The sequence below is a fragment of the Varanus komodoensis genome, unplaced genomic scaffold (genome assembly GCF_004798865.1).
Source record: "Varanus komodoensis strain SLA01 unplaced genomic scaffold, ASM479886v1 scaffold12, whole genome shotgun sequence".
NCBI classification, from domain to species: Eukaryota; Metazoa; Chordata; class Lepidosauria; order Squamata; family Varanidae; genus Varanus; species Varanus komodoensis.
In genome coordinates, this window is record NW_025335349.1 from 13,325,124 (window position 1) to 13,349,424 (window position 24,301).

Here is a 24,301-nt window from a genome sequence, read left to right on the forward strand (position 1 = left end):
AAACATCAGAGGATGCAAAAGCCAACTTTAGTTAAGGGTAAGATTTTGTGCTTTCATCTGGTATGTACATGATTTTAGGTAACAATCTTGTTTTCTTACCCTCTTCCATTGGGTTAGATCTAGACTGTTGTGAATAGAAAGTCTCCTGCTGCCCATGGAAGACTTATCAGCCAGAGCAAGGGGATGTGATTTTATGTTTCCCCAGAAAACAGCATTGGAAGGAACAGTGTAGGAATGGTAAAAATAATTTTTCACCAGCAGGAGCATTCAAAGTAGACCTCTGCTTGGGCTCTTCCACTATCAGGGGCAAACTATGAATTATAGATTCAACCACTAGATCTTTAACAAACAAGTTATCATGGGTAAAAGAGGATGTATTTGTCCTGCTCTTGAGAGCCATAATGCAGAGGTGGCTTCCAAATGTAATTAGCTTACATCTTCGTTCTACAAGTCTCTGTGTGCAGGGGGGAAAGAATTGGCATTCCAAGGGTGTGTCTGTGAGATCAGAAAATGTGTTACATTGTACTTCAATTAATTACCCAGAATTTATTCCCTATTAAAAAAAGGTATAGTTGCGTTTCTGTTTCAAGGGCTCGTGCTGTTTCCTTGACTGACAACTCCCCAAGTGCTCGTTTCGTTAGAGCAGTCTCAGAACTAGAACTCTTGGGATTCATAAAGCCTACCAAACAGAAGACTGATCATGTGGCAAGGCTGACATGGGGCAGTTGTTAATATGCATTGGTTGAAAAAGAAGGTAATCCTTTAAACAAGAATTTGTATAGAAATAATGGCTTATCATTTGGCTTGCGTTACAAGAGAAATTCTTATGCCATTAATAGTAATAAAAGTACATTAAATGATTTTTTCTTTGTATTAAATTAAGAAAAGCAAAGCATTAGTTTAATACTATTGGTGTGTTTATGTTTTGGGTAAAGGTTTCCCCATGACATGAAGTCCAGACGGGTCTGACTCTAGGGAGTTGTGCTTATCTTTTCTTAGCTGAGGAAGCCAGCTATCTGCATTTGTTTGCAGATAGTTTCCATGGTCATGTGGCTGGCATGACTAAATGCAGAGGCACACAGAAGCTGTTACCTTCTCACCGAAATGGCACTTACTATCTACTCATATTTGCATGCTTTCGAACTGCTAGACTGGCAGGAGCTGAGACAAAGCAACGGGAGCTCACGCCCTTGCATGAATTTGAACAGCCAACCTTTCGATTGACAAGCTCAATGGCTCAGCAGTTTAACCCACTGTGCTGCCTGCCTATTGCCTGGCTACAGAATTTTTTCTGACCCAAGCACATTGAATTGATTACATACAGTGCAAACTGCAGGATGGCTCATTTCCAGGGAGCGGTGTGGGGCTCCCTATAGATGTTGCCTAGCTATTGTTAGTGGTTCCATTGCAAAGTAGGATTAGGGAAAGGATTAAAAGCATAGTCTTAATGTGAACCAACTGTAGCCCTGACTATACATATATTGTGAGCCAGAAACACCAGCTTATTTAAAAAGCAGGAACAGATTTAAAGTTGTTCATTATTATTCATTCAAGAAAATGAGAATAGCTCCATGAATAGCCTACTGTTGGTAAGCAGCACATCAATGCTGAGCTACATCTAAAGGGCCAGGAAGAGGTTGAAACTTTATTAGACTATATTTAACCTCTGACATTGAATATTCATTATTTAGGCTACAGTATATTTGTTTTCTTCAGCTAGAATTTGACCATTTCTCTTGCTTTCATCTTTGCCTTGGCAGGGCACATTCAAGCTGATGGGATTTTAAAAACCTTTTGTACTTAGGGAGATTAAATACCTTGAAGCTAAATTTAGGAATAAAAGTTCATAAAGGTACAAATCAGCCATTGTTTGCATAACTTTTTATCACAATATATGACTTAAAATTGAGGAGTAAGCATATAATGTGCTTCAACATGTTACATAGAACAGACACATAGAACTACCTTCAGAAAGTGCTTACATTGTAACTGGAACAGAATGCAGCCCTCCAGACTAAATGGGACAGGTTGCTCAATATGTAAAACTCAGCGATTTCAATTGGCAGCCAGTGCAGGTAGTTGTGTTAGGCTTCAGAGGAATGACTTTGGAAAAGCCTGAATAAATGAATAGGATAGCAAAGACCCTTTTTCCTGCTTCTGTATGCCTGAAATCAGCCATAAGCAGCATTCCAAGAATTGAGGGCTTTGGGGATGCAATTCCCCTCCTAAAAATCCTGTCATATCTCATTCTTTTTGAAATTGAATGATGCTTTATTGTAAGGGAGGGTTAAATTTTTCACCCTGATAGAATGCTTATCAACAGAACCAAGGGGCAAGGGGATTCTTTCTCCCCACTGCACACCTCACATCTGTTCTGGAGCAAATTGACAAGGGGCAGCAAGGATGGGGAGGGAGAGGAGAAAGTGTGAAACTAGATTTCTCTCTGTACTTTCCACTCTGTAGCCAGATTTCCATACTTGCTTCAACTTTGTAGAAACTTGGAAGTGCTGCACAGCCTGTAAATAATTTTGGGATTAGAACTCAGCTTCATTTTAAACAAATGACCCTAATCTATTCCCTCCTGCTGAAAGACAGGTTTTGTATCATTGCTAGAGTACTGAAAGGACTGGCTTCCATCACTTTGCATGCAAGAAACAAACTCCTCATTGGGAAAAGGATATGCAGGGCAGATGGGCCAAAAAGACATATGAAGTTTTTGTTTGCTGAGAAAGATTTCAGTTGGAAAAAACAGACTTCACATCTGTGTGTAAACAGCAGTTTTGGATATACTAATCAGTAACTGCTGTTGGTTTACCCCAATGAAATTCAAACCACCACCAATCCAAGTTCTATATTGCTTTTATACTTGAATCCCACACTTTTGCCAAAGAACTCAAAGTAGTTTACCTGTGGTCAACAAGACAGTTTACTGAACTAAGCCTAGATAATCTCAGGAGAACTAAAGCATGTACTTTAAGACTAACTCCAATGCAAAAAGTATCTAATCGTTTAATTTCCCTTTTGTTTTTCAATATATCAAAGCCAACAGCTTAAATGTAACATTTCTCAGAGAAGCATTTTGAACCCAACACTTTATGTGTAGGAGGAAAACAGAACTCTAATCCTTTTCAAGAAAGTTGTCTGAAACTACAGAGAACATGGGCAGAATCCTAGCTCAGAATGAAGAATGCACTTCAAAGCAAGCATGGATAGGTGAGCCTCCAAATGCAAGGTGCCAGCTGCGGAATTCCCCAAAATGCATAAAAGCCTGAAGGAAGACTAGGCTTTCACATTGAGAACATTCTTCTTGATTTTCTGGTAGTCTGAACAATACTTGTGGAGTCTCAGTCAAGTCAATGGATCCATTAGAGTGAAATGCAAACTGAGTTGACATGCTTTTTCTTTTTCACCTTCTAACAAATGTTACATCTAAGTCCTTCAAGGAAAAGGTTTACTCAACTTTATGACCTCCCCCCACAGGGCTAGGCAAATTTGGAAATATTAGAAAAACTGTATATTGTCTCTCCCCTGCAAGCATGTGCCACTCACAGAATAGTTGCCATTAGTCAAATGTTATTGGCCTGTAAGGAAGAACAAGGCTAGAAACTGGAGGTTGGGTGAATAGTAAGGCTAGATAGAACCTGGGAGTGGAGAAAAACAGCAAGGGAGAAAAAGGTGGCAGCTGGGGACAGGAAAGGGAATGAAACAGTGAGGAAAGGGAATTGGCTAGAGGCTAGGACTGGGGAAAGAGCACAGAAAAAAGGGTATCTGGGGCCCCAAAAAAGATTTGGTGAGGTCTGGAAGCAATTCACTCCTTCTCTTCCTGCCCACTGAATAGCTGATGAGCAGCAAAGTCATGAATAAGAATGAGAACATGTACCTTTCTTCAAGTTTTAAAAAGTACATTTTTGAAAGTGACAGGAAGAGGAAAGCTTCAGAGGTATTCATTGAAGAACCCTATTGCATGTCACTCCAAGCTACCACACAAAAGGGGAAAAAAAGAAATAAAAGACTTGGACCACCCTAAAGAAGTTAAAGAACGCTTGAATGTGGAGATGGAGGGCATTTGTTATAACTTGAAAAGACCTATCTAGATGTTAACATGAGAATTAAAACAAACTGGAGGTACAAAAATTTTAAAAATTATTTAAAAACCAACTGGAGCAACAATAGTTCTTACAGAAGGGACATACCAGGTTAAGGCTTTAGGATGGAGAAGGCTTCCAAACAGTTTTGAAAATAGCTTCCCTTCTGAATCTTCAGTTTAGAGGAGAGCCCCTGGCTCATATAACATCTGAAGTCTGGCTCTCAAATGCTAATTGATCAGCTTCTGGGCAATTATGCAAGGAATATGCCCCCCCCCCGCCTCTGTCAACACACTGGCAGACAAAAGGGAAGCTTTCTAGAGCTTCGTTTTTTCCACCTTTTCTTCCTGAACTATCAGTCAATAGTTTTTGGGCAATTCAATTAACATACATCTAGTATGCCAATAAAGACCACCTTTCTCTTCTCTCTCTCTATATATATATATATATACATATATAAACACACAAGTTAGAAGTAAATGTTTTATTCTTTCAACTAAATTCCAGTACTACAAGGGCAGTAAAACAATGATACACTGAAAAATTGCAGCAATAAACATTTGTTAAAGACTGATAGAATAAATAAAACCTACAAAAATGAGAAATTATATAAACCCATTCTTAACCCCCCCCCAAAGGTCATGGAATACAGAAATGCCCTCCTTCACTATTTCACAGGCAGTACTGTGGGCTATTTGCTTTAAGTTGTCCAGGAATTACATTCTAATTTAAACTGTGAATACAGCTTTGCAGTGCACAGTTATGAAAACCACACTAACTTCAGTCAGAAGTGTCATTCTACACTTTTATTTACACAACCAGTGAAGGGGCAGAGTTCTAGTACACCAGCTTTAATCCTTTTACTTTTCAAAGTTATTAACATAAGCCAAATTGTAATGATACAGCAAATGAGACCACTGGTATTAACAGGTAGCAAAGGTCCACATCCAGGTGGTACTGACATCAGGGAGCACTCCAAAACCAGTTGCTGCATAAGAGTGGTTGCCACTGACAAAAGCTTGAAATAACCAGTGTATGGGGGGGAGGGGGAATATGGCATTGTTGCAAGTCTTTAAAGGACAGCTTGCAACAATAGAATAGGGTTTCAGGGCTGCCCACATATGCAGAAAACATGATTCATGAAACATCTGAAAAAGAAAAAAGAATCAAGTCAGGGATAAGAACTGATTACATCATTTAAAGATATGACACAAGCCCTTAGTAAGTTGCCTGAGCATATTGAGAGCTACTGAGCTGGATTCTACATTCCCGCAGATGGAATTCTACCATGCTATGCTTCCACTGACAAAATGTGGAAGACAGTTTTCATGAATACCCACTGCAGCCCTCTGCGCCCCCCATCTCCTCCAGAAGTTTGCTGGACCCTGTGGAACCATATAGGCATAAGTTCAAAATACTTACAACTTGCAGGCTGTTCTCCATATCGTCGCATGATCTGGTCATGCGTGAACTTCACAAATGCGTCATACTGTTCTGTGAGCAAGGAATATTCCAAGTGAGTTGAGTAACCATACATGGAAAGCATTTGATGACCAATATCTACAGGACAACCAGTCCAGAATACATTAACATTTAAGCACATGACCACATACACTTGCCTGCACTGGCTCAAATGTCGTGCCTAAGCATCTACTAACACTGAATCCCTTAACCTTTCTCCTCCCTGTGCTGCAGTATCTGAATACATCATTTTTAGTTGCCATTTATAGTAAGTTCTTAATTATGCTGAAATGAGTTAGTGTCCATCATGAGAACCTATAATTACTTAGGGGATTTGCATTATATGCACACCCATTACATTTCCGCATACTGCAAATTTACATTTCTACCCAGTTGAGAATATAAGCTTTTCACAGCAAAGCTCAGGTTCTATCTTGAACATTTTCTTTTCATTATACTGAACTGATTAAAGGAAAATCAGAATTGCTAAAGATGGAAATACTAAACTGGAGTTCTATAAAAATAATGTCCATTGCATCTCTGTTGTAATTGAATGCAATTAAGATGTCTCCCACACTAAAGACATTCAAGGCAGAACTGAATAGTCATCTGAGTGGGATGGTGTGACTTGGCATCCTGTATCAGCAGGAAGTTGGATGCAATAGCCTCCTTGGCCCCTTCCGACCCTACTATTCCATGAATCTATGAAGATGAAGCCAGGAAGCTATAGAGTGTTAGTGTCTTCCTTTCCATATTAAGAATTAACTGACAAGTTATGTGGGTGGACAGAGAATGTTGACTAGACTGATACCATTATACCCTTCTTCCCTCACATAATCTGCCTGCAAAGTGACAAGTTGTCAGGCTAAGTGGCATCACCATTAAAAAGCAGTTTCATTAGCATCATGATTACAATACAGTGTTTTAAACCTCCATCATTTCATTCAAAGCAGAAAGCATGATGAAATGCATAATGCTTGTCCAAGTAGCTTGGGAAAGCTGTGAACACTTGGGAACTACTATGTGAAAATTCATGTGGCTGAACTATTCTTTTTACCCATCAAGTGCAGGAATAATACCTAGTTAATAAACTCATTTTGCTACTGTCTACATATTGACTGCAAGTTTGAATAAAGTCAAAAATCTGCCATTCCTCCTTTGGAAAAAGTTAATTAGTAGGAACCCAGAGAGCTGCAATCATGACCCAGGAGGCAATTCTTTATTCACAACAGTTGACTGATGACTAGTTCACTGTAGCTTCATACATATTATATGTATAGCTCACCTTTTTTCCTTTAAAGGAACTCAAGGTGGCTTAAATAATTCTCATCCTCTCAATCTTATTCCCACAACAACCACCCTGTGAGGTAGCTTGAGCCAAGAGTCTCTGACTAGCCTAAAGTGAGCCAGTTAGTGCCATGGCTGAGTGGGGCTAGAACCCAAATCTCCTGAGTTCCAGGTGTGCACTCTTTATTACACCACACTGATTCTCTCCTTTTTCAGTTTGCCTTTATTATCTTTTATCATACCTGCAAGTTTTGTGGTCAAGATTTCTTCATACTCTTCACGAATTTTCTCTTCACGTTCTTTGAGCAAGCGTTCACAGATCATTCCAACCTGTCTGAGAGTAAAGAGGGGCTGTTCTTTTTTCAGTGGTGATGAGGCTACAGATGAAGTACCTTTGAATAAATAATTCCATAGTTAGTTCTAATGTTTTAGAGATTTTTCAGATCACTCATCACTATAAGCAATACATTTGCTAATGTTTTAAGAATCAGACTTAAGATCAATGTGAGCAGCCCAATCATGTAACTTTCTCTGCATGAAGCTTTTCAACACAAGCCTCTGGATTAAGTACTTTGCGATTTATTGAGCTCAGTACTTAAAGCAAGCATCAGAAGAAGCACAGCATAAACTGTAAATTGCCAGAAACCACATACGTGTTATTTTCCAATGGACTGAAATATCCACAAGTAGTACATTCCAGTATTCCTCTGAGTTCTGCCCATGTAACAATCCATGGACTATGGGAAAGAAACAAGTCATTTTTCCTTGATTCCTCCTTTCCCTGCGGCTTTTGCACCACCACTCACAACATGCTAGAAGAGCAGTTTTTCCAGGCAGCATAAGCAGCTTCAAGGAAGAATCAGCACAAGTGCTTCCAAAGTCATTTCCACAAACAGGAGTTCTTTCACTTTCAGAAGGGAGTATCTGGGTGCAACCCAATCTGTCTTTTAACAAATAATATAGGGCCTATTTGCTACAAGCTATTTTATGCAACATGAATTTGCAGCATGGGAGCAGCAGATGCTTTGACAAATCTGCTAAAGGCAGGCCAGCACTCCTAGGAGGGTGAGTAAAACACTAGAGATTACAGACACCTGGAGCACCTCCTATCAATACCACACTTCCCAGTATACTCCTTACCCCAGGCCATCTTGCTGCTGGAAAATGGCCAGTTTAGGGTTGCTTTACCCAAGAATGATGAGAACTAGAGACTACAATTTTTAGCTTGGCAACAAAGCTAGCTAAAATGTGTGGACCACCGGTACTACTAATGGTAGATGTAGCAAGAGTTTGTAGAATCCCTAGAAAGGAGATGTGTACATAAGGCCTACCCTGCAGTCTCCAACCCCAAAATTTAGTCTACTTGAGGAACCCCCCCCCAAATAAGTTATATGCCTAATGGGTTCTCCCAAAGCAGTAAGCAGCATATTAAAGTAGAACAAATAAATCATTCAGTCAAATGCCATGTAAAATAGAAACATCACATTGGAGGTCAAGAATATAAGGAAGCTTTCCTAAGCTAACAAATTAAGGAGTGCTCTCACCTGCACTCATTCCACAAAATGCTAATGTCTAAGAAACAGATACAGTTTCACACTGGGCCCAACTTAAGGCTATTGACTAAACAGTCAAGGACCAGGATATCTGAAAGGCTGTCTTCTCCCATATGGATCTGCCTGTGGGCTTCTAAAGCCCTGTTGTATATCCCACCACTTAGACTGGAAATAGAGAACACCTCCTTGACTTGTGCCAATAGTAAAGCCTCAGTTATGAAATTCCCACCCTCCCCTCAAGATTAGACTCCAGCCTGTTTGATAACTTTCACATGGGCAGTGAAAGCATTTTCTCATTTGATGTTTAATGGTTTTTAAATTGTGATCCAAGCTTTTCACTCTGTTGTTCCTAGTGTAAATACTTTGCTTTAAACGCATTGTAGTGTTTTGTTTTATGAATTGCCTTGGGGGTCCTTCTTAGGGCAAAAACCGATATCAAGATGATTTAATAAAAGAAATATTAGCACTTTTATTTCACCCTTAAGTTTGCTTTGCCTTTCAAAAAGATTCATTAATTTAATAATCCTTTTTAAAAGAGATAGTTTTTCTGTTATTTGCTGATCATGTGGAAAGCCTCCTCTGAATATCTTTGGGCAAGAGGAAAACTTCTGCTTGCTCAAAATTGCTTCCTTTCCTTCCCCGTTCACCCACACTTACCCCCTAAATCTCCCAGAAGGGGAAGAATCCATCTGCCAACAGTATCTGTTCCATAACTTTCTGGGCTGTCAGAATTAGTACAGTGCAATTCCCCACCCCATTTTGTGATGATGCTATTTCTACAACAGGACCTTCTTAGTGAAAAACAATGGACCCAAGGCCAATCTCACTCCTCTAGAACCTGGATATAATAAACATTATGGGGGGGGGGCTTACCTGGCAAAGCTGGTCCAGAAAGGAGAAATGCTTGTGACTGTGCATCAGTAGAACAACAGGGATCTGTTTGCTGAAAGTTTTCTAAGTGTCTTCTCTTCTGCATACGTTTGTACTCCTGTTTTATATTGTACAGAATTTGCTCTATAAAGAGAAAAGATTATCAACTGAGTTTCTGCACTACAGTTCTGGTCCCTCTTTCCAATACTAAGCAATAAATATTTACACAGTATTAAGAAACATACTACAGTAAATGAAGTATATCAACAATTGCTTTTCAGAACACAATAGATGTTAAATGATGTATTCAATTAAGGTGTTCCAGCTATCAGGGAAACCATTTTTTCTGTTATATTCCCCAACACTATACACTGGCCTAATATTCTTCTCTACTCATACTCCCAGAAAAGATAGATGCTGCTATGAGGATATAGTATTAGTATACTCCATCACCTAAAAAGCAGCAATGGAACTGGCAGGTCACAAATGTGACACTGTGTCACTGATCTACAACATACATTACAGCACTATGTGCAGCATAATTCAGTTATGTAACCCTGTTTGCACATTATGTGCACTCTCACTATCTTAATACTCTAGTTTCTCTTCAGGACACATAAATCTTATTGCCTTAACTGCACATCATCCAACTCTTCCAGCCACTGCTTCTGCTCCCCCGATATATGGGATAATATTCTCAAGCTTGCTGTCTGTTAGAATGCTTATCTGCAATGGCAAATATCCCTTATACTTGGCATTACATACCCTCATCCACTGAAACGGGTTACTTCAGTATTTGCCCAACTGACAGAATCCAGTGGGACTAAGTTGTGCCCACCCTCTCTTCTTATTACACGCAGAAGAGAAAGGTTCACAGTAAGCCAGTGTTCTCCTGAAGAATAGGTTTACTTATATGTGGCCTGATTACTAGGCTTTTAAAAGACAACAGAAAATTTAGTAATGCATCCCAAACCCTGTCTGTAAGTTATGAACTGGAGCTAATCTGCCTTAGTTCAGACATGTCTCTGTTGCTACCCCCAAGTCCTCCAATCTCCTATTTTGTGATCTAAAGGTCAAGAAATCAGGATTCAGAGATGGTAACCCAGCATTGCTTTGCAGACACCTCCTTCAGCTAGATCCCATCTTAGTAAAGTACTCATCTGTATTTTTCTGTGTTTCCATTTAAGAAGCAGTTTGCAGACATTGAATTGCAAATATTCCTCACTTTCATGTCTACAATCTCAGGAACACTCCAAAATTGAAACCAGCATTTTGGAAGGTGGAAAAATAAGTTTTTTTTTAAAAAAATAGCGTGATAGTTAACTTTCTAGATCAGATCACCTATGAAGTGTCATGTAAAATATAACTTAACACTGAAAAAGCAGCAAAATCAATTCATCTTCAATATCCCAAGAAAGCAGTAAAATTACTCAGCAGTCCCACCAATACTGTCACATCAAGCTGCACTCAACTTGTCAAATCAGTTTTCTATCTAAAGATATTTCTTTCCAGCATCTAGACAAATTTGATGGGTTTCAACTATCAGGACAATTCTAGCCAAGGTCAAGAAAATCTATAAGAAATGCCTAAAGATTGAACATTGGTCCGCCTTTGGAAAGTGTCCCCATGTTTTACATTTCACAGTCTTGGGATTGGATCTACCATAGGAGTGGGAGCTGCTCACACAATAGGGTTTACCCAACCACTTCTCCCCCCTGCAGGACCCACATCTATTCTAAAAAATCCCCCAATCCTCAAGGATAATTTGGGAGGCATGACACAAGGACAGGACATCTATTCTGCCAGCACTTTCCTTCCAGCTAGTAGAATCACACAACTGGATCCAGCACCCAGTTCTGCTAGAATGTTCAACAGATAGAATTCACACCCATTTTCACACTAGGCTCTTATATGCACATCTAAAAATCACACCCTCTACACTCAACTACTGTCCCCCCCCCCGCATACTTGTGCACCTTCACTGCATGGACAGTGCACGTAAAATATCAAGATGTTTTTGAAGGCACAGTCTAAAGAAGAGTTAGCAACACATTGTCTTAAATCATGTCCCCAAGGAAGAATGTAAGGCACCCTTACAATGGGATCCGATTCACACCTACTCAGATTTGAGGCTTGTTGACTTCAATGACACTTACTCCAGAGTAAGTATGTATAGGACTACAGCCTTAGTCCAGTCCTCTCCAATATGTAATGGTACAAATTCCCTGCCCCATCAAAATATGCTTCTCATTCTATGTACAAGAAAGTATATCATTACAAAAGCTGATATAGCAGATATATACAAGAAGCACTGCAAAGCTGTATTTAAATCTGTTAGTATGATTATAAATAAAACAGTTGTTTTCAGTCATGGAAAATAAATTGGTTTTTATCTCTCTCAAATGAAAAAATAACTTAGGTTCATCTTTGCCTGCTTGACAGACCTGTCATTCTATTGACTTAGTTTCAAATCAGTAACATAGCAGGATTCCTGTCAGCAAGCCCTAACTAAGTTGCTTCACAATAACTAATATTTGAATATTTTAACATAATATGCCAGAGCACTGGACACAAATGTAGTGCAAAGGGAATGCTAAAATTCCCCTACTTTCTTTCGGCCTATTATTCCTGTCCCATTGCACTGCTTCTTAGTGCACCAAGAGCCCTTGGTGGCTAGGTAGGAAACCTGCCCAACCTTGAGACCAAAAAACAAAACCAGCAGGTAGCAATGGGAAATAGCCTTGCATGAAGAACTTTCCACTCATGCAACCACTGGACCCAATCCAGTAGGTATAATAGTGTATTATATGGTTCTTTGCTGCTGAAGACATTTACTGGGCCAACATATCAGTTCTAGGAACCAACTGTGGCCATGGTAGAGGCAGTTGCATCTAAACCAGCATAATTTAAGTGCATGAGACCAGCTAATTACTCTCTCTGAAATTTATCAGCAACCATGCGCTAAGATGGCCCTGGCCTGTACTGCTGCTTAAGGGAAGTCATCTCATTAATTGCCCTGTAGTAAGACTTGACGGTTCCTTTCCACTAACAAATGGATTGATCTGCTGCTACTGCTGCTAGAGACAAAGCCACAAATCAGGAAAGTCCCTGGTTTGAATCGCACCTGTGCCGCCAACTCAGTAGTTAAATGTAGGCAAAACATCCTCTCACATTCATTCAACATGGAGGACAACAATGCTGACTTCCTTATCGGGAGTTACTGTAAGGATTACAATTATGAATTCTGGACTTCACCTAGTATTGTCAATTTATAGCTTTGGTATTTAATTCATAGTTTATAGCTAATTAATGTATTTCAAATAAAGCATACACCAGAAACTGTTCACATGTGGATTTCAATTTTTAATGGAACTGGTGGAAGAAACATCTTTAGATTCTTTTTAATGTTTATTAAATCTTACATTGGGCAGAAAGAATAGTGCTAGATGTTATAAGATACAATTTTTGAAAGACTTCCAAATCTTAATCTAAAAAAGATTTTTTTCCTATCTAAATACCAATTTTGAACAGGTAACAAGTATGCAGGCCAATTAGCATCCATATGGCAAAAAAAATTCTCATTCCAAAGTAAGGGCATATACATCTTTTTGTATAGCAATTACCTCATAGCTAATATTATCTAGTGTCCCATGCATTTGGACTCAGTCTTGACTTCTAAAGAATTCATACAAAAATTTTAAAAAGGCTTGAACGTGTATTTTTACTCTAGATAAAATTAAGTTTGAATGTTATCTTTGAAAGTATTCCTTACTCAATGTACTAAATAAACTTAACACTTTTAGAGAGCTACAGAAAGCTGTTGATGTACTATATAAAACGTACACTTTTGACATTTAATAACAGTCCCAACAGTACTCAAATAACTATTTGGCACAAGTGAGAGCTTTGCAAGCCATCACACTTTATTTTTTAGATACCATTCACATCATCTCACCAATTAGTTTTCATTAGTTACACAGAATTTAATATGTACCTGACTGTTTTTCACCTAGAATACAATTACTACTCTTATTTACATCTCCAAATTCTTAATTTATCATTAGGAATTTTGGGTTGCTTTACAGTTCATATTTTGTAGGAAAGTATTTCATATTGCTCTGAGCAAAATGAGTGAACTGCACCACAGCCTTCCTAAAAAGTCTAATTAAGTTACTCTCTTAAAATCCTCAACACTACTAACTAGATAATGTACATGAAGTGCACTGAACATTTAAAAGCACAATCTATGTGTGAAAACATATAAAAGTACCTGCCCAGACTCTTTCCATCTGAATTAGACTTAGACCTGCAAGCTGTGATAACTGATTGAGGTGGGTTTTGGAAATATAGGAGAAACTAAAATGAATAGCCATGATTAAGAAAAGACTGGTTGGGTTTAAGTGCCAAGAAATTTGGACACATCTACAAATGTTGAAAACAAGCCTGATTTAACCGACTGAGATTATCACCACTTATGAAGTTAATAAAACTGAACTTTAATTGTCTTTTTAAAAAGTACTAATGTTCATGTTAAAAGTCTTAATTCAGGTGCGCACATTCCTCTCCAGCTGCCATTAGATGATACCAAGAAAGGATATTCCACACATGCAGCAGCAGGTGGACCACATGCTGTTGCACTGAAATGCCTGTTTGAGGTTAAGAACTGGTGTACAACCAGGAGTCCTGGATGTAGTGGGAAGGGTTCTCCCATCCACACCCATTGGGGGTAATGCATTCTGTGAGGCAGCACAGAGAAAACACAAATAAACAAATGAGGTGACAGAATGTATCTGTAAAGGAATTGTAGAAGTTGGAGCATTTCATCTACATTCAACAATATTTAATCACCAATTTACACATCTGCTAAAGAGTACTCAGGAGTAATTTTGATAATACTCCAGTTTCCACTGAAGCTCAATATAAGACTTCAAACAATAAAAGATGGTGCAATATTTGTTGCTTCTGTTTCTACAGGGACAAGACCACTTCCACACCAGAATATCTTTTCTTTAAGTTGTCTTTAACTTCTGCCTCCATTTTAAACAGCTGAGCTTAAAGGTTTGCCTTTTATTTCTTCACTGAAGTTTAAAGGGAACTGACTGAATGCACAGCTGTGAGAAATGCTCAAGTCAAGAGAAAGACAAACAGATATTTGTTAATGTAAATCTTAGGTTGCTCAATGGAGTTAAAGTTCTGGTAGATTATTCATACAAACACAGAGGAGGGTATTTTAAACATTGTGTTGTGAAAGGCTGCAGAGACCAGCTACTGAAATGACATCACATTATTTCCCACATTCACACTAATGTTTCTTTTTCTGCAACACTTCCTGTAACTGAGGGAAAGTATTATACCAGTAGGTCAAATGTTTTTCCTTCAAACTTTAAACAGGGTGTTTTACTTTTCTAACACAGCATTTCAAATAACAGAATCATGGAGGCTATAGTTACTTGGTATGACTTTTATCTTTCTGGTACAGTTCCTAGCTTATCAGTATAGTATACCAAGGTCTTAAAAAGTATATGCACATGCATGTACTCAAATCTTCTGGCAACTGAATATATGCACACTAAGGCCTTTACATGGGAGGTGACTGGGCGGTAAAAGTTCTGTGTGTGCCTTACTATGTACAATGTCTTACTCATACAGGAGGTCACTAAGTCACAACAGGCATGTGAGCCCCCTTACATGAGTAGCAATATTATTAAACACTTTTTAAAACTTCTATCTGCTCACCTGTCAAGGGGAGGAAGAAAGGGCTAGATTGCTCTTTCTTAATTATCCACTCAGACAACAGTGGCCTAGTTTCCTTGAAATAATAAGCCTGTGCCTGTTCTGTAAGAACTTCAGCCTGCATATTGGGGCTCACATGACTAAATAGTTTCTATTCTAATTAATGTGTCAAACAGTGCCAGGCTTGAATCTCCTCCTGGATATTCTAATTTTCTCTGAAATATTTTTTGAAGGATCATTCTGCAATTTGAAACATACTGACTCAACACATCCCACTTGGAGCATACCAGCTAAAATGAATGGGTCACCTAATTAGACAAAGCTTGGATATAAGACAAAGTCATTTACTCCTGAGTAGGTGTGTCTCAGATTGCTGCCTCAATCACAAGAGTTTTCACCATCATGCCCAGGCAGAATAGCCCAGACAGCTCAGTCTGCACACAAACTCAACAGAGGTCTAATATTGCTAAACTACAGTGACAGCTGATCTCATCTTTTTTTAATTAACTGGATGTTAATTTATGAATAGAAATGCTGGAGTAGTTTGCACTCATATTAAACCAAGATTTATAAATTGATTATCTGGCCAAAACCTTAGCAGAATTTTCCAACAGGTCTACAATTCCCTAAGCAATTAAAGTTTATTCCACCTGTGCACCAGGTAAATGCACTGCACACCAGTTAAACTTTTGTTTCACAAATGTTGATGTAATTTCCTTCAGATAGGAACAAATACCGAGTAAAAAATAAATAGGAAGTAAAGAAAGACAGATAAGCATGAACAAAGCTGAAGCAACACAGCAGCTGTCCAAACAATCCTTAAACTATCCAGTTCAGTATTTACTCTGAACACTTCCTCTCTACCCTCTCCCCCGGTACAATGCTTATTCACACTTATAGTCACTTTATACTGGACAAAGCTGATGCCTCATCTTTAATGACACGCCCACCAACTCCAAAGCTACATTGTGTGACAGCAAGGCACTTGGCCTCACTAATGCCCAATATTCATTTTACATCCATTCTCTTCCCCAGTTAAGTGTGATTGACCCAACCAATTTTTACATTAAGTTCTGGGAAATCCAAACTCTACTTAGAACTTTTTCAAACAACCTAATTTCTAGGACTAATTGTAGTAATCAGCCTATGGCCTGCTGTGTGCACAAAGGCTTAGGGGAATTGTCAGGAATGAGCAAGAGATCCTAAAATTAGTCTGAGGGCACAACCTTTCTCATTGTGCCAACAGAGGAACCAGATCCCTATCCAAGTGCAGTGATAAATGATTTTTTTAAATCAAAAACTGAAAGCTTCCCACTGCTATATTTTTCTTGAAAAAATTTTCCATTTCAGAAATGAATTGTTTCATATAATTAACAATAATGAATGAATGCAATATGAGTCAAATTAGGCAACTGGAATAGATGCTATATCAATAAAATCTAAAATGAACATGGCAATTATATCATGTGTCACAGCTTAAAATATTAACAAGTATATCAATACATTTGTTTGGATATACCATTTAATTAACAGAACAAACCTAAACATGTTTTCTTAGAAATAAATCCCACTGTCTGAAACTGACAACCAGGCCATGTCTACAGGACTATAACTAAGCATACTTTGTTGAGAACTATTTTCATGATGAAATTTTTCAATTCAACTATTTTTGTCCATAGAAAAGCTCTAGAAAAATTTATATATGGAATATTTTCAGTTATGTTTCCTAAATATTACTTATGAGAATTTTAACAGTTTAAAACCAGGTTATCTGAAGTACTATCTACCCTTACATCAACTGGCTAGCACATTCAACACTGAGACACTACTTATATGTTCTTGTACCTTGCCATGTACCTTGCACATTTAAAGGACCCAGATTTTGAACTTCCTTAAGAGATCAGTTGATCCTCTGAGTTTTAGGAGGACCAACTGATCCACAGTGCTTTTAATCTACTTTAATTGCCTGTTGTGGCAATGTATTTTTAAACTTTACCAGTTGCTTGATGCCCCTTTGTGTTGTCATTTGAATGATGTAACTGATACTGTCTTTCACTGTATTGTTGTCTTTTCCATCTAGAAACTGGGAGGTGGGGGCAAAAGGTTTAATAGAATTTTTATATAACATGTTTTGACAATGAAATAGTCAATACGGTTAGTAAGCTATCAAAAGATTTAGGGCACTGCAGCAGAAAATATTCCAGAACAGCATACACCCCTTAATGTGTTTAGCATGGATGGCAATGCACCAGTGGCACCTGTGCTGTGTACAGAATGGCTGTATTCCATGCATTTCCCCATCAGGGTCAGCAGTAACTAATTATGCAAAACACTTAATGGCATATTCAGGATGTCCCCAGAGCCTCTACAAATATTCATAAAGTTATTAAACTCAAATCACTTAATATTAAAATCAATGAAAAGCATCCTATGACAGCACTGCAGGCAATCCTTATGTCACAGCTATAAAAGGAAGCATACTGAAGACAGTGAAACAATGCAGTGTTATTAATCACTCAGCAACATAAAGGCAAATATGCTTTCCTTCTTTAAAATATTTTGCTATATTACATCCAACTAACGATTTAACAGGTATTCTACCACATATAATCTAGAGAAGTAACTGTAGGCACATGCCTCTTTAGGGACAAGAAATCTCAATGGCAAGTAACTGAAAAAATTACAGATTTTATAAATGAGTTAGCAGACAACAAAAATATCATAAAAAGATACCTAGCACTCCCTTCTTGGGAGAACTTTAAAGGGAACTGTTACTATTTCTGAATGCCAACTATCTATGATTTTGAACTTGACTCAAATATCTTTAATTGCTCTTTTGCTCTAAATTACATTTTTAAAGTCATCTCTAATAAATATTTAAATATGTACAGTTTTTACTGTGGAACTGGCTCTGTGTTCTATCGGGAACTAAGAGCCTGATTGGAAGTCTTGGCATACTCACCACCCCTGTATACCTTTGAGCATATACTTCATGGATTTTTCAGAAGCCCGATTTTCCAAGACAGTATGTTCCTAACCACCAATGTCTGAAAACTGTATACTTGCCATGCTTAAGCCTACATTTACATTAAATATTGATAGCATGGATACTTGTACTTCCAGTAAAATAACCCATTTTAAGTGTCAGCACTAAATAACCTCCACTTCTAACAATGATTTTGATTCACAGTAGGTTGCAATCCTGAAAGCATTCAATATGTTCCACTAACTCACAACAGGAACTACTCACAAGAAAGGTTTTAAAGAGGGAGTATTTTGACTATTTTATAGTAGTTCCATATCAGGATTGGGAAAAAAGAATCATTGTCCAGTATTTTATAGGCCGCAGTACTAGTGATTTCCAAATGTAGGCTAAGCTCACAGAAACATGTTAATACCCATACATGTTAATATACTATGACAATGTAAGAATCTAAAGCAATTTCTAACCCACAGAAAAACACTCAAAGCAGCTTGCAAAGGTACAAGGACAATTGAAAATAATCATGTGACAAATGCTGCCATTCCAGAATCCCCTCCTTGTACAGAAAACCAATTACAGCATTATCTCTTGAGCAAGGCAAGCTTAAGATGCCCATGAACTCAAGTGATTTTATCAACTGACCCCAAAGACAACATTCCTAAGAATATGCATGCATGCAATTTCATCAGAAGACAATGGGACCTACATTCTCTTAAGTACTGAGAACTGTAATGAAAGACAACTTGAGAAAAAGCGTTCCATAAGTCAAAACAAAGACGCTGTGAATAGTATATGTAAGATTTTAGATAGCCTATTGGAACTCATACTTTAGGCCGAAAATGGAGAGCCTGTCTGTTAACAACGCAGTGAACCTTCATCATGCCGTCAATTCGTTAAGTGTCTGCTGAAGACGGGAAGGAAGCACAGAAACGTTTCACTTTAAAGCTGAAACAGCACATAAAGGGCATTCTCTTCTTTAGGAAGAGGTGCTTCGACTTATTTTTCCATCCCGTAAATAACATTTATCAGATTGATCGCTCTGAAATGTGGCGTGGTGAAGTACTTAATTCCAAGAGGAGGAGGGTGCAGAGAGGGAGAGAGAGATGAAATTCTTTTGTCGTTAAATCGGCCCCTGCCATTGCCCAAGCGGCCTACTAAGGGTGATTGATGACAGACCCCGCTCCGTTCCTCTCCCCTCCCTCGGGGTTTGAATTGGAGGAGGCGTCGGCGGAGGCGGCACTACCGTCTGGGCTCTCATTCTCGCCCAGAGTTAATGGCTGCAACAAATCGATCGCCAGTACTGGGAGAAGAGAAAGAAGGGCAAAGAGGCGGGGGGGGGGAGGGGGACACGGAGAAGATAGATCTTTCCCGGCCAAGATCCCGCCTCCTCCGCGATGATTTCCCAGTTCCTCTTTCTCGCCATATACGCACACACAATTACCTCTCGAGCCATTACAAGCCACCGCTTTCCCAAGGGGGAGAAAGGTGCGGTGAAGAGCCGCACGGCCCGGCCGAGAAGACAGACAGTCCCCGCCCCCCTCTTCACACATATACTAGCACAGCCCCATTATCAAACCCCTTCTGCGGCCTCTCCCATATCTGCCACTTCCTCGCCGCCACCGCGGGGAGAGAGCGGCCATTTCCATTGTGCCGACTCCGCGGCGAAAGCAAGCCATGGGGGGGGGAGGGAGGTGGCTGGCGGAAGAGAAGGGGAAAAGGGAAACCTGCCCCGCTCATCAAACCGACCGGAGAGGAGGCATTAAAGCGGCCCCTGCCGGGACCCCAGCCAATCTTCGGGACCCCCCCCCCCGCCGCTCTCTCCTCCTTTCCTCTCCGGCCCCACCCAAGCGCCCCTTCAGTCTCTTACCTGTGGTTAGGCGGGTGGACACTTCCCCGAAGGGCGAAGGCTCCATGCGCAGGTATTTCTGCGGGGAAGAGGCGAAGGAGGCCGCCGAGGAAGAGGAGGCGGCGGCTGCCGAAGCGGACAATGGGGCGCAACGTCGCCGCTTCGGCGAGGCTGGGCTCAGCAGCGGGTCGAAATCCAGAGTCCGTTTTAAGGTGGCGCCGCAGGCCATGGCCGAGCTGGGCGGGGGGTGGAGGAAGAGGAGAAGGGGGAAGAGGAGGAAGAAGGGGAGTAGCAGCAGCAGCTGAGCCGCCCGGGCCTTCCCCGCAGAGAGCGCGGTCAAAGGGCTCACGACGGCCGGGGCAGAGGGGGGAGGTTCACGCGCTGCCGCGCCGCGTCAAAATCGGGGTCTCCACCGCTACGCGCCGCCTTGGCTTTCTCTTGCCGGCCGCCGGCTCCGCCTGCGTCTCTAGGGAGCGGCCCGGAACTCTTAACCCGGCTCGGCTAGAGTCGAAGGCTCCGGCCGCGGCAAATCCTCCCTCGGCCGTATCCGGGAGGGTCTGTAGGCCGGTGGAAGCGGCTAGACGGCAGGCTACCCGGCCTGGGGCCGCCGATGACGAGCGATGGCTGCGGCGGTAGCCGTCTCGCGTCTCTCTGTGACTTCCACACCAGCAATATGGCGTCAATAACAACGCCGCTGATTCAAAAACCAGCCCTCGCCAATGCGCTTGCGCGGTATGGGGGTGGTGGCCGCCGTGAAGGATCAGGGGAAATGTGTTTTTTTAGGAACATCTTCCGACGCATGTCATTGAGGAGCTAGAGAAAGGGGAACTACATTTCCCGGCGTGTACCGCGCGAAGGCTCTGACTTCCGGGGTAGAATTTAAATCCCCACAGAGGAGCTTGTACTTCAGGAATGCGAGTGAAACGGGATGAAGGAATGGCAGTAGCTGTTGGGATGCAGCGACAGCAGCAGCAAGGACCCAGGCCGTCGAGGAAGAACTTAATATGCAGAAATTATAAATGCCCAATGGCGTTTAATAACACTTGGCTAGGAAGAAGAAAGGGCGTCTCCTTCCAACTATCTCTGAAGCACATAGAAGTATTATGGAGGAAGATACATTAATGAAAGGGAAAGAAAATTCTGAAACGAAGAGTTTCGTGTTTATGTTACAGGCCTGGAGAGCCAGTTTGGTGTAGTGGTTAAGAGTGCGGGACTGGGACTGAGACTGGGGAGATCTGTGTTCTAGTCCCTGCTCAGCAATGGAGCCAACTGGGTGGATTTGGGCCAGTCGCAGACTCTCAGCCAAACCTACCTCATAGATCGCTTGTTGTGAGGATGCGATTGAGAGGGAGTAGAGAAATGTAAACTGCTCTGAATTCCTTGAAAGGAAAAAAAGCATAATATAAATATAATATATCTAGACTATTGTGTTATAAAATTGCACTTTCTATTCAAATACCAAAAAACCCCCTTTTAAAATGTATACTTCTAATGGTTACTGAAAATGTTAAAAGATCAAGCATAGGTAAATAAATGTCAGTGCATGCGAAAATTAATACTTGATTGCTAAAGCATTGGACAGAAGGTAAACCCTAACTTGCCTGTAAATCTATTCCTTTGTGTGATTATAGCAACAATAACTCCAAGCCAAGAGCAGCAGATTCATAGCACAGCCCTGGTCACACTTACCTGAAAGTAAGTCTCAATGTGTTTGTTGTGGATTACTTCTGAGCAGAGGTGCACAAGATTTCAATGTGTGTGATCCTGCAAACTGCAGTCTTGTACTCTGCAAAGCATAATACACAATGTGCTCAAGCTGCTGCACTTCCTTTAATCCTTGCAGCATTTCTGTAAGAGATAGCAAAATTATCATCCCATGTTGTATATGAGGGGTGCTGTTGTGGATCGCGACCTAACGAACTCAAGCCAAACTGACATTTCTAATGAGCATATGCTGCTCTTCTGTTCTGGTGAAAAGCAAGGTTTTCTGTGGTTAAAACAGACGAAGAGCCACTTCTTAGACATGTTGAAGGAAAGAGTGTGAATATTGTGCAACTTATTGAAAACTGGATCCATGCAGAGTAAGGCTTCATGACTTGTTTAAGAAACAAAATACACTTTTTGGAGTGGATCGTGAAAATAATATCCTACTGAAAGGCCAACAAGCTGTCACCAAGCATTTGTGTTGTCTGTTATACGCTACTGGGACAATGACCACGATGTCTGGTCTTTGCTTCCTAGCACAGCAAAGCCTATGATCAGGCATTCGTAAGTATACATGCAACCAGGGATTAATTAATACCATGCCTTCTAAGACTGAGGCCTCTGAGCAGTTCAATACTGAGGTTCAGCCATCAAAGATATGAATGTGTCATCATCATAATAAATCATAAAGTAATGTATTTGTATGGTAATCCTACCAAACAAGTGTTTTTTCCTCAAATCCATCTGAGATGCCCTTAAATTTCATCTTTTATTTAAATGCAACAGTGAGTTTCTGTCCAAGATAATGTTACTTGTCCTCTAGGTAGGTTAATGCATCTGCAATTACGACAATGGAAGCAGCAGCATATTTTACTTTCTGCTGAGGCTATCTGACAATCTACTTCCTAATGTCTTTCCGAATATTCTATTCTAGGACATGGATAGATCATAATTCCTTTTTCATAATATATTATCAGCAGATTCTGATTTCTCTCTGCCTACAGATTTTTGAGCATATATAGTTCTTTCTGTCCTTGAAAGGTGAGAGATGAGTGGTGAGGGAAGAAAGGCTAGAAAGCATGGCTCTGGGGACCTTGTGTTCCAACACTTACCTGCCTTTCAGGTAATTTGTTTCAACCTTTTATCACCTGCCTTTTGACCAGATCTTTAGGGTGTCATTTACAACAGTAACCCAATACAATATGAAATGGTCAAAAAACAACCATAAATAAAATCCAAGTCTTGGTTAATCAAACAGCACTAAAACAATAGATTGTAAAAAATAAATAGAAACCCTCCTTTATCGTGAGTCAGTGCACTGATCCATCTTGTTCAGCATTGTTCACACCAGTGATGTTGCACTTCAGGTCTGCAGCCTAGATCTGGCTTGCCTGGGTTCCCATGCCAGTCCTCTGGGATTCCAGAAGCCATGTTCTCTTTCCAGTACATCATGCATTGAATGCCACCAAAGAAAAGCATTGGAGGAACAGAACAATAAGATCAAATCAACCAAGGTCTACATCAGAGGTAGGTGACCTGGTGCTTTCTATGTGATTTGGATTACAACTTTGGAGCTGATGGAAGTTATATTCTGAAACATCTAGAAGTCACCAGTTTGCCCACCTCTGTTCTAAATGCCATAAAGCTGGTGCAAATGTTTCTAGGGAGTCAATTTCACCAATGGAGTGCAATCAAGGAGAAGGCCCTGACTTAGATGACTATCCACCTTTCCTCTTGGGATAGGAGTGCAGATGGATAGGTTTGTATGGAAATAGATGGTCTACACTGCTGTGATTTGTGCCTGGAAACAAACGCTCAGCCAGCCATTGAAGGCTTTCTTGTTAGAGTCTAAGCACAGTTTATTGGGAAAAATAATAAGGTCTCCAATATTATCAGGAACCAAGGTCTAGTTTCTCAATGAATTATGCTACTTGTCTGATTTTATGTAAATAATTGACAACAGCAATACAATTGTCTATGGGCTACTGAAGATTAACCACAATTCTTGATAAGTTAATAATCTGTTTAGCGCTTAGGAACCTGGATCAGTGGGTGCCAACAGGTATCCTTGTTTTGTTTTCTGCATCCTCAGATCTCCTGTCCTCTACATTAATGGTGTTTCATTCACTACTGCACAAGTCCCAGAAGAAGGGAAAAGGCAAGCCAAAATAAGCCATACGTGACAAAGAGCCATGGCAGCCCCTTATTGGTAGAAGATGCACAAGCAGTCGCCTGCCCAGTGTATACTGGTTGAATGTAATGCCTCAGTTGGCTTAGGGTAGCCCTGTGTTAGCAACAGAAAATCAGGCTAAGGGTTGGTTTCCAAGTATTGCATACATGCGTTCGGATTAATATCAGGCAAATAGTTAAGGCAAATTGTGGCATCGCATATCAAGTTTCAAGTTCTCAAAAAAGCCAGAAGTTGACCATACAAGGACGGGAAGTGCAGTTTCATAGTGACACTTAGAATAGGTTTTGTATCTTTTTGTTAAAACTGAAAGCTAATAACATAATGCAAATATTCAAAGTAAGCAGGATGACAGCAAAGGAGCTACAATAAAATTTAAAAAATTCTTTATATGTTTGTAGTGCCAATATTAATTTGTAACTTTCAGCAAAACAAAATGAGAAAAAACTTGGGGAGAGGCCCATGATATAAAATCTAATGCTACATAAAATGTTGGGATCGGAGCCTATATCATGGACTTCCTTACATGATATTTCAACTGAGTACACAAACTAATTTCCGCTTTTCTAAAAGTACTTGCAAACAGCCCTC

The 24,301-nt window shown here is 40.1% G+C and overlaps 2 protein-coding genes across 3 annotated transcripts in view; one reads left to right on the forward strand and one right to left on the reverse strand.

Annotated features, from left to right (window-relative positions):
* Window positions 1-9,427, forward strand: part of ORC3 (origin recognition complex subunit 3) — a 62,016-nt gene extending 52,589 nt beyond the window's left edge. Inside the window, exons 20-21 of one of the 2 annotated variants that reach the window (XM_044421702.1) lie at window positions 627-754; window positions 3,043-9,427. In XM_044421702.1, the coding sequence (XP_044277637.1) occupies window positions 627-732 (106 nt within the window). In that variant the 3' untranslated portion in view covers window positions 733-754; window positions 3,043-9,427. Of the gene's footprint in view, window positions 1-626; window positions 862-3,042 lie in introns of those variants that run through there. The other variant, XM_044421701.1, reaches the window with a different exon arrangement.
* AKIRIN2 (akirin 2) lies at window positions 4,555-20,496 on the reverse strand. Its single transcript, XM_044421704.1, has 5 exons — window positions 19,840-20,496; window positions 9,260-9,400; window positions 7,076-7,225; window positions 5,508-5,579; window positions 4,555-5,233 (listed from the first exon to the last, which is right to left on the reverse strand). The coding sequence occupies exons 1-5, from the start codon at window positions 20,045-20,047 to the stop codon at window positions 5,223-5,225; spliced, it is 582 nt and encodes a 193-aa protein (XP_044277639.1). The 5' UTR covers window positions 20,048-20,496; the 3' UTR covers window positions 4,555-5,222.
* Between the last annotated feature and the right edge of the window lie 3,805 nt (window positions 20,497-24,301).

Excerpts from the sequence above, each read along its gene's own strand:
- AKIRIN2 (XM_044421704.1), bottom strand. The coding sequence starts at position 20,047 with ATGGCCTGCGGCGCCACCTTAAAACGGACTCTGGATTTCGACCCGCTG. Across the intron at positions 7,226-9,259 it reads TTCTGGACCAGCTTTGCCAG|GTACTTCATCTGTAGCCTCA; the intron begins GTAAGCCCCCCC and ends ATTTATTCAAAG. Across the intron at positions 5,580-7,075 it reads CTTGACCACAAAACTTGCAG|AACAGTATGACGCATTTGTG; the intron begins GTATGATAAAAG and ends CCTTGCTCACAG.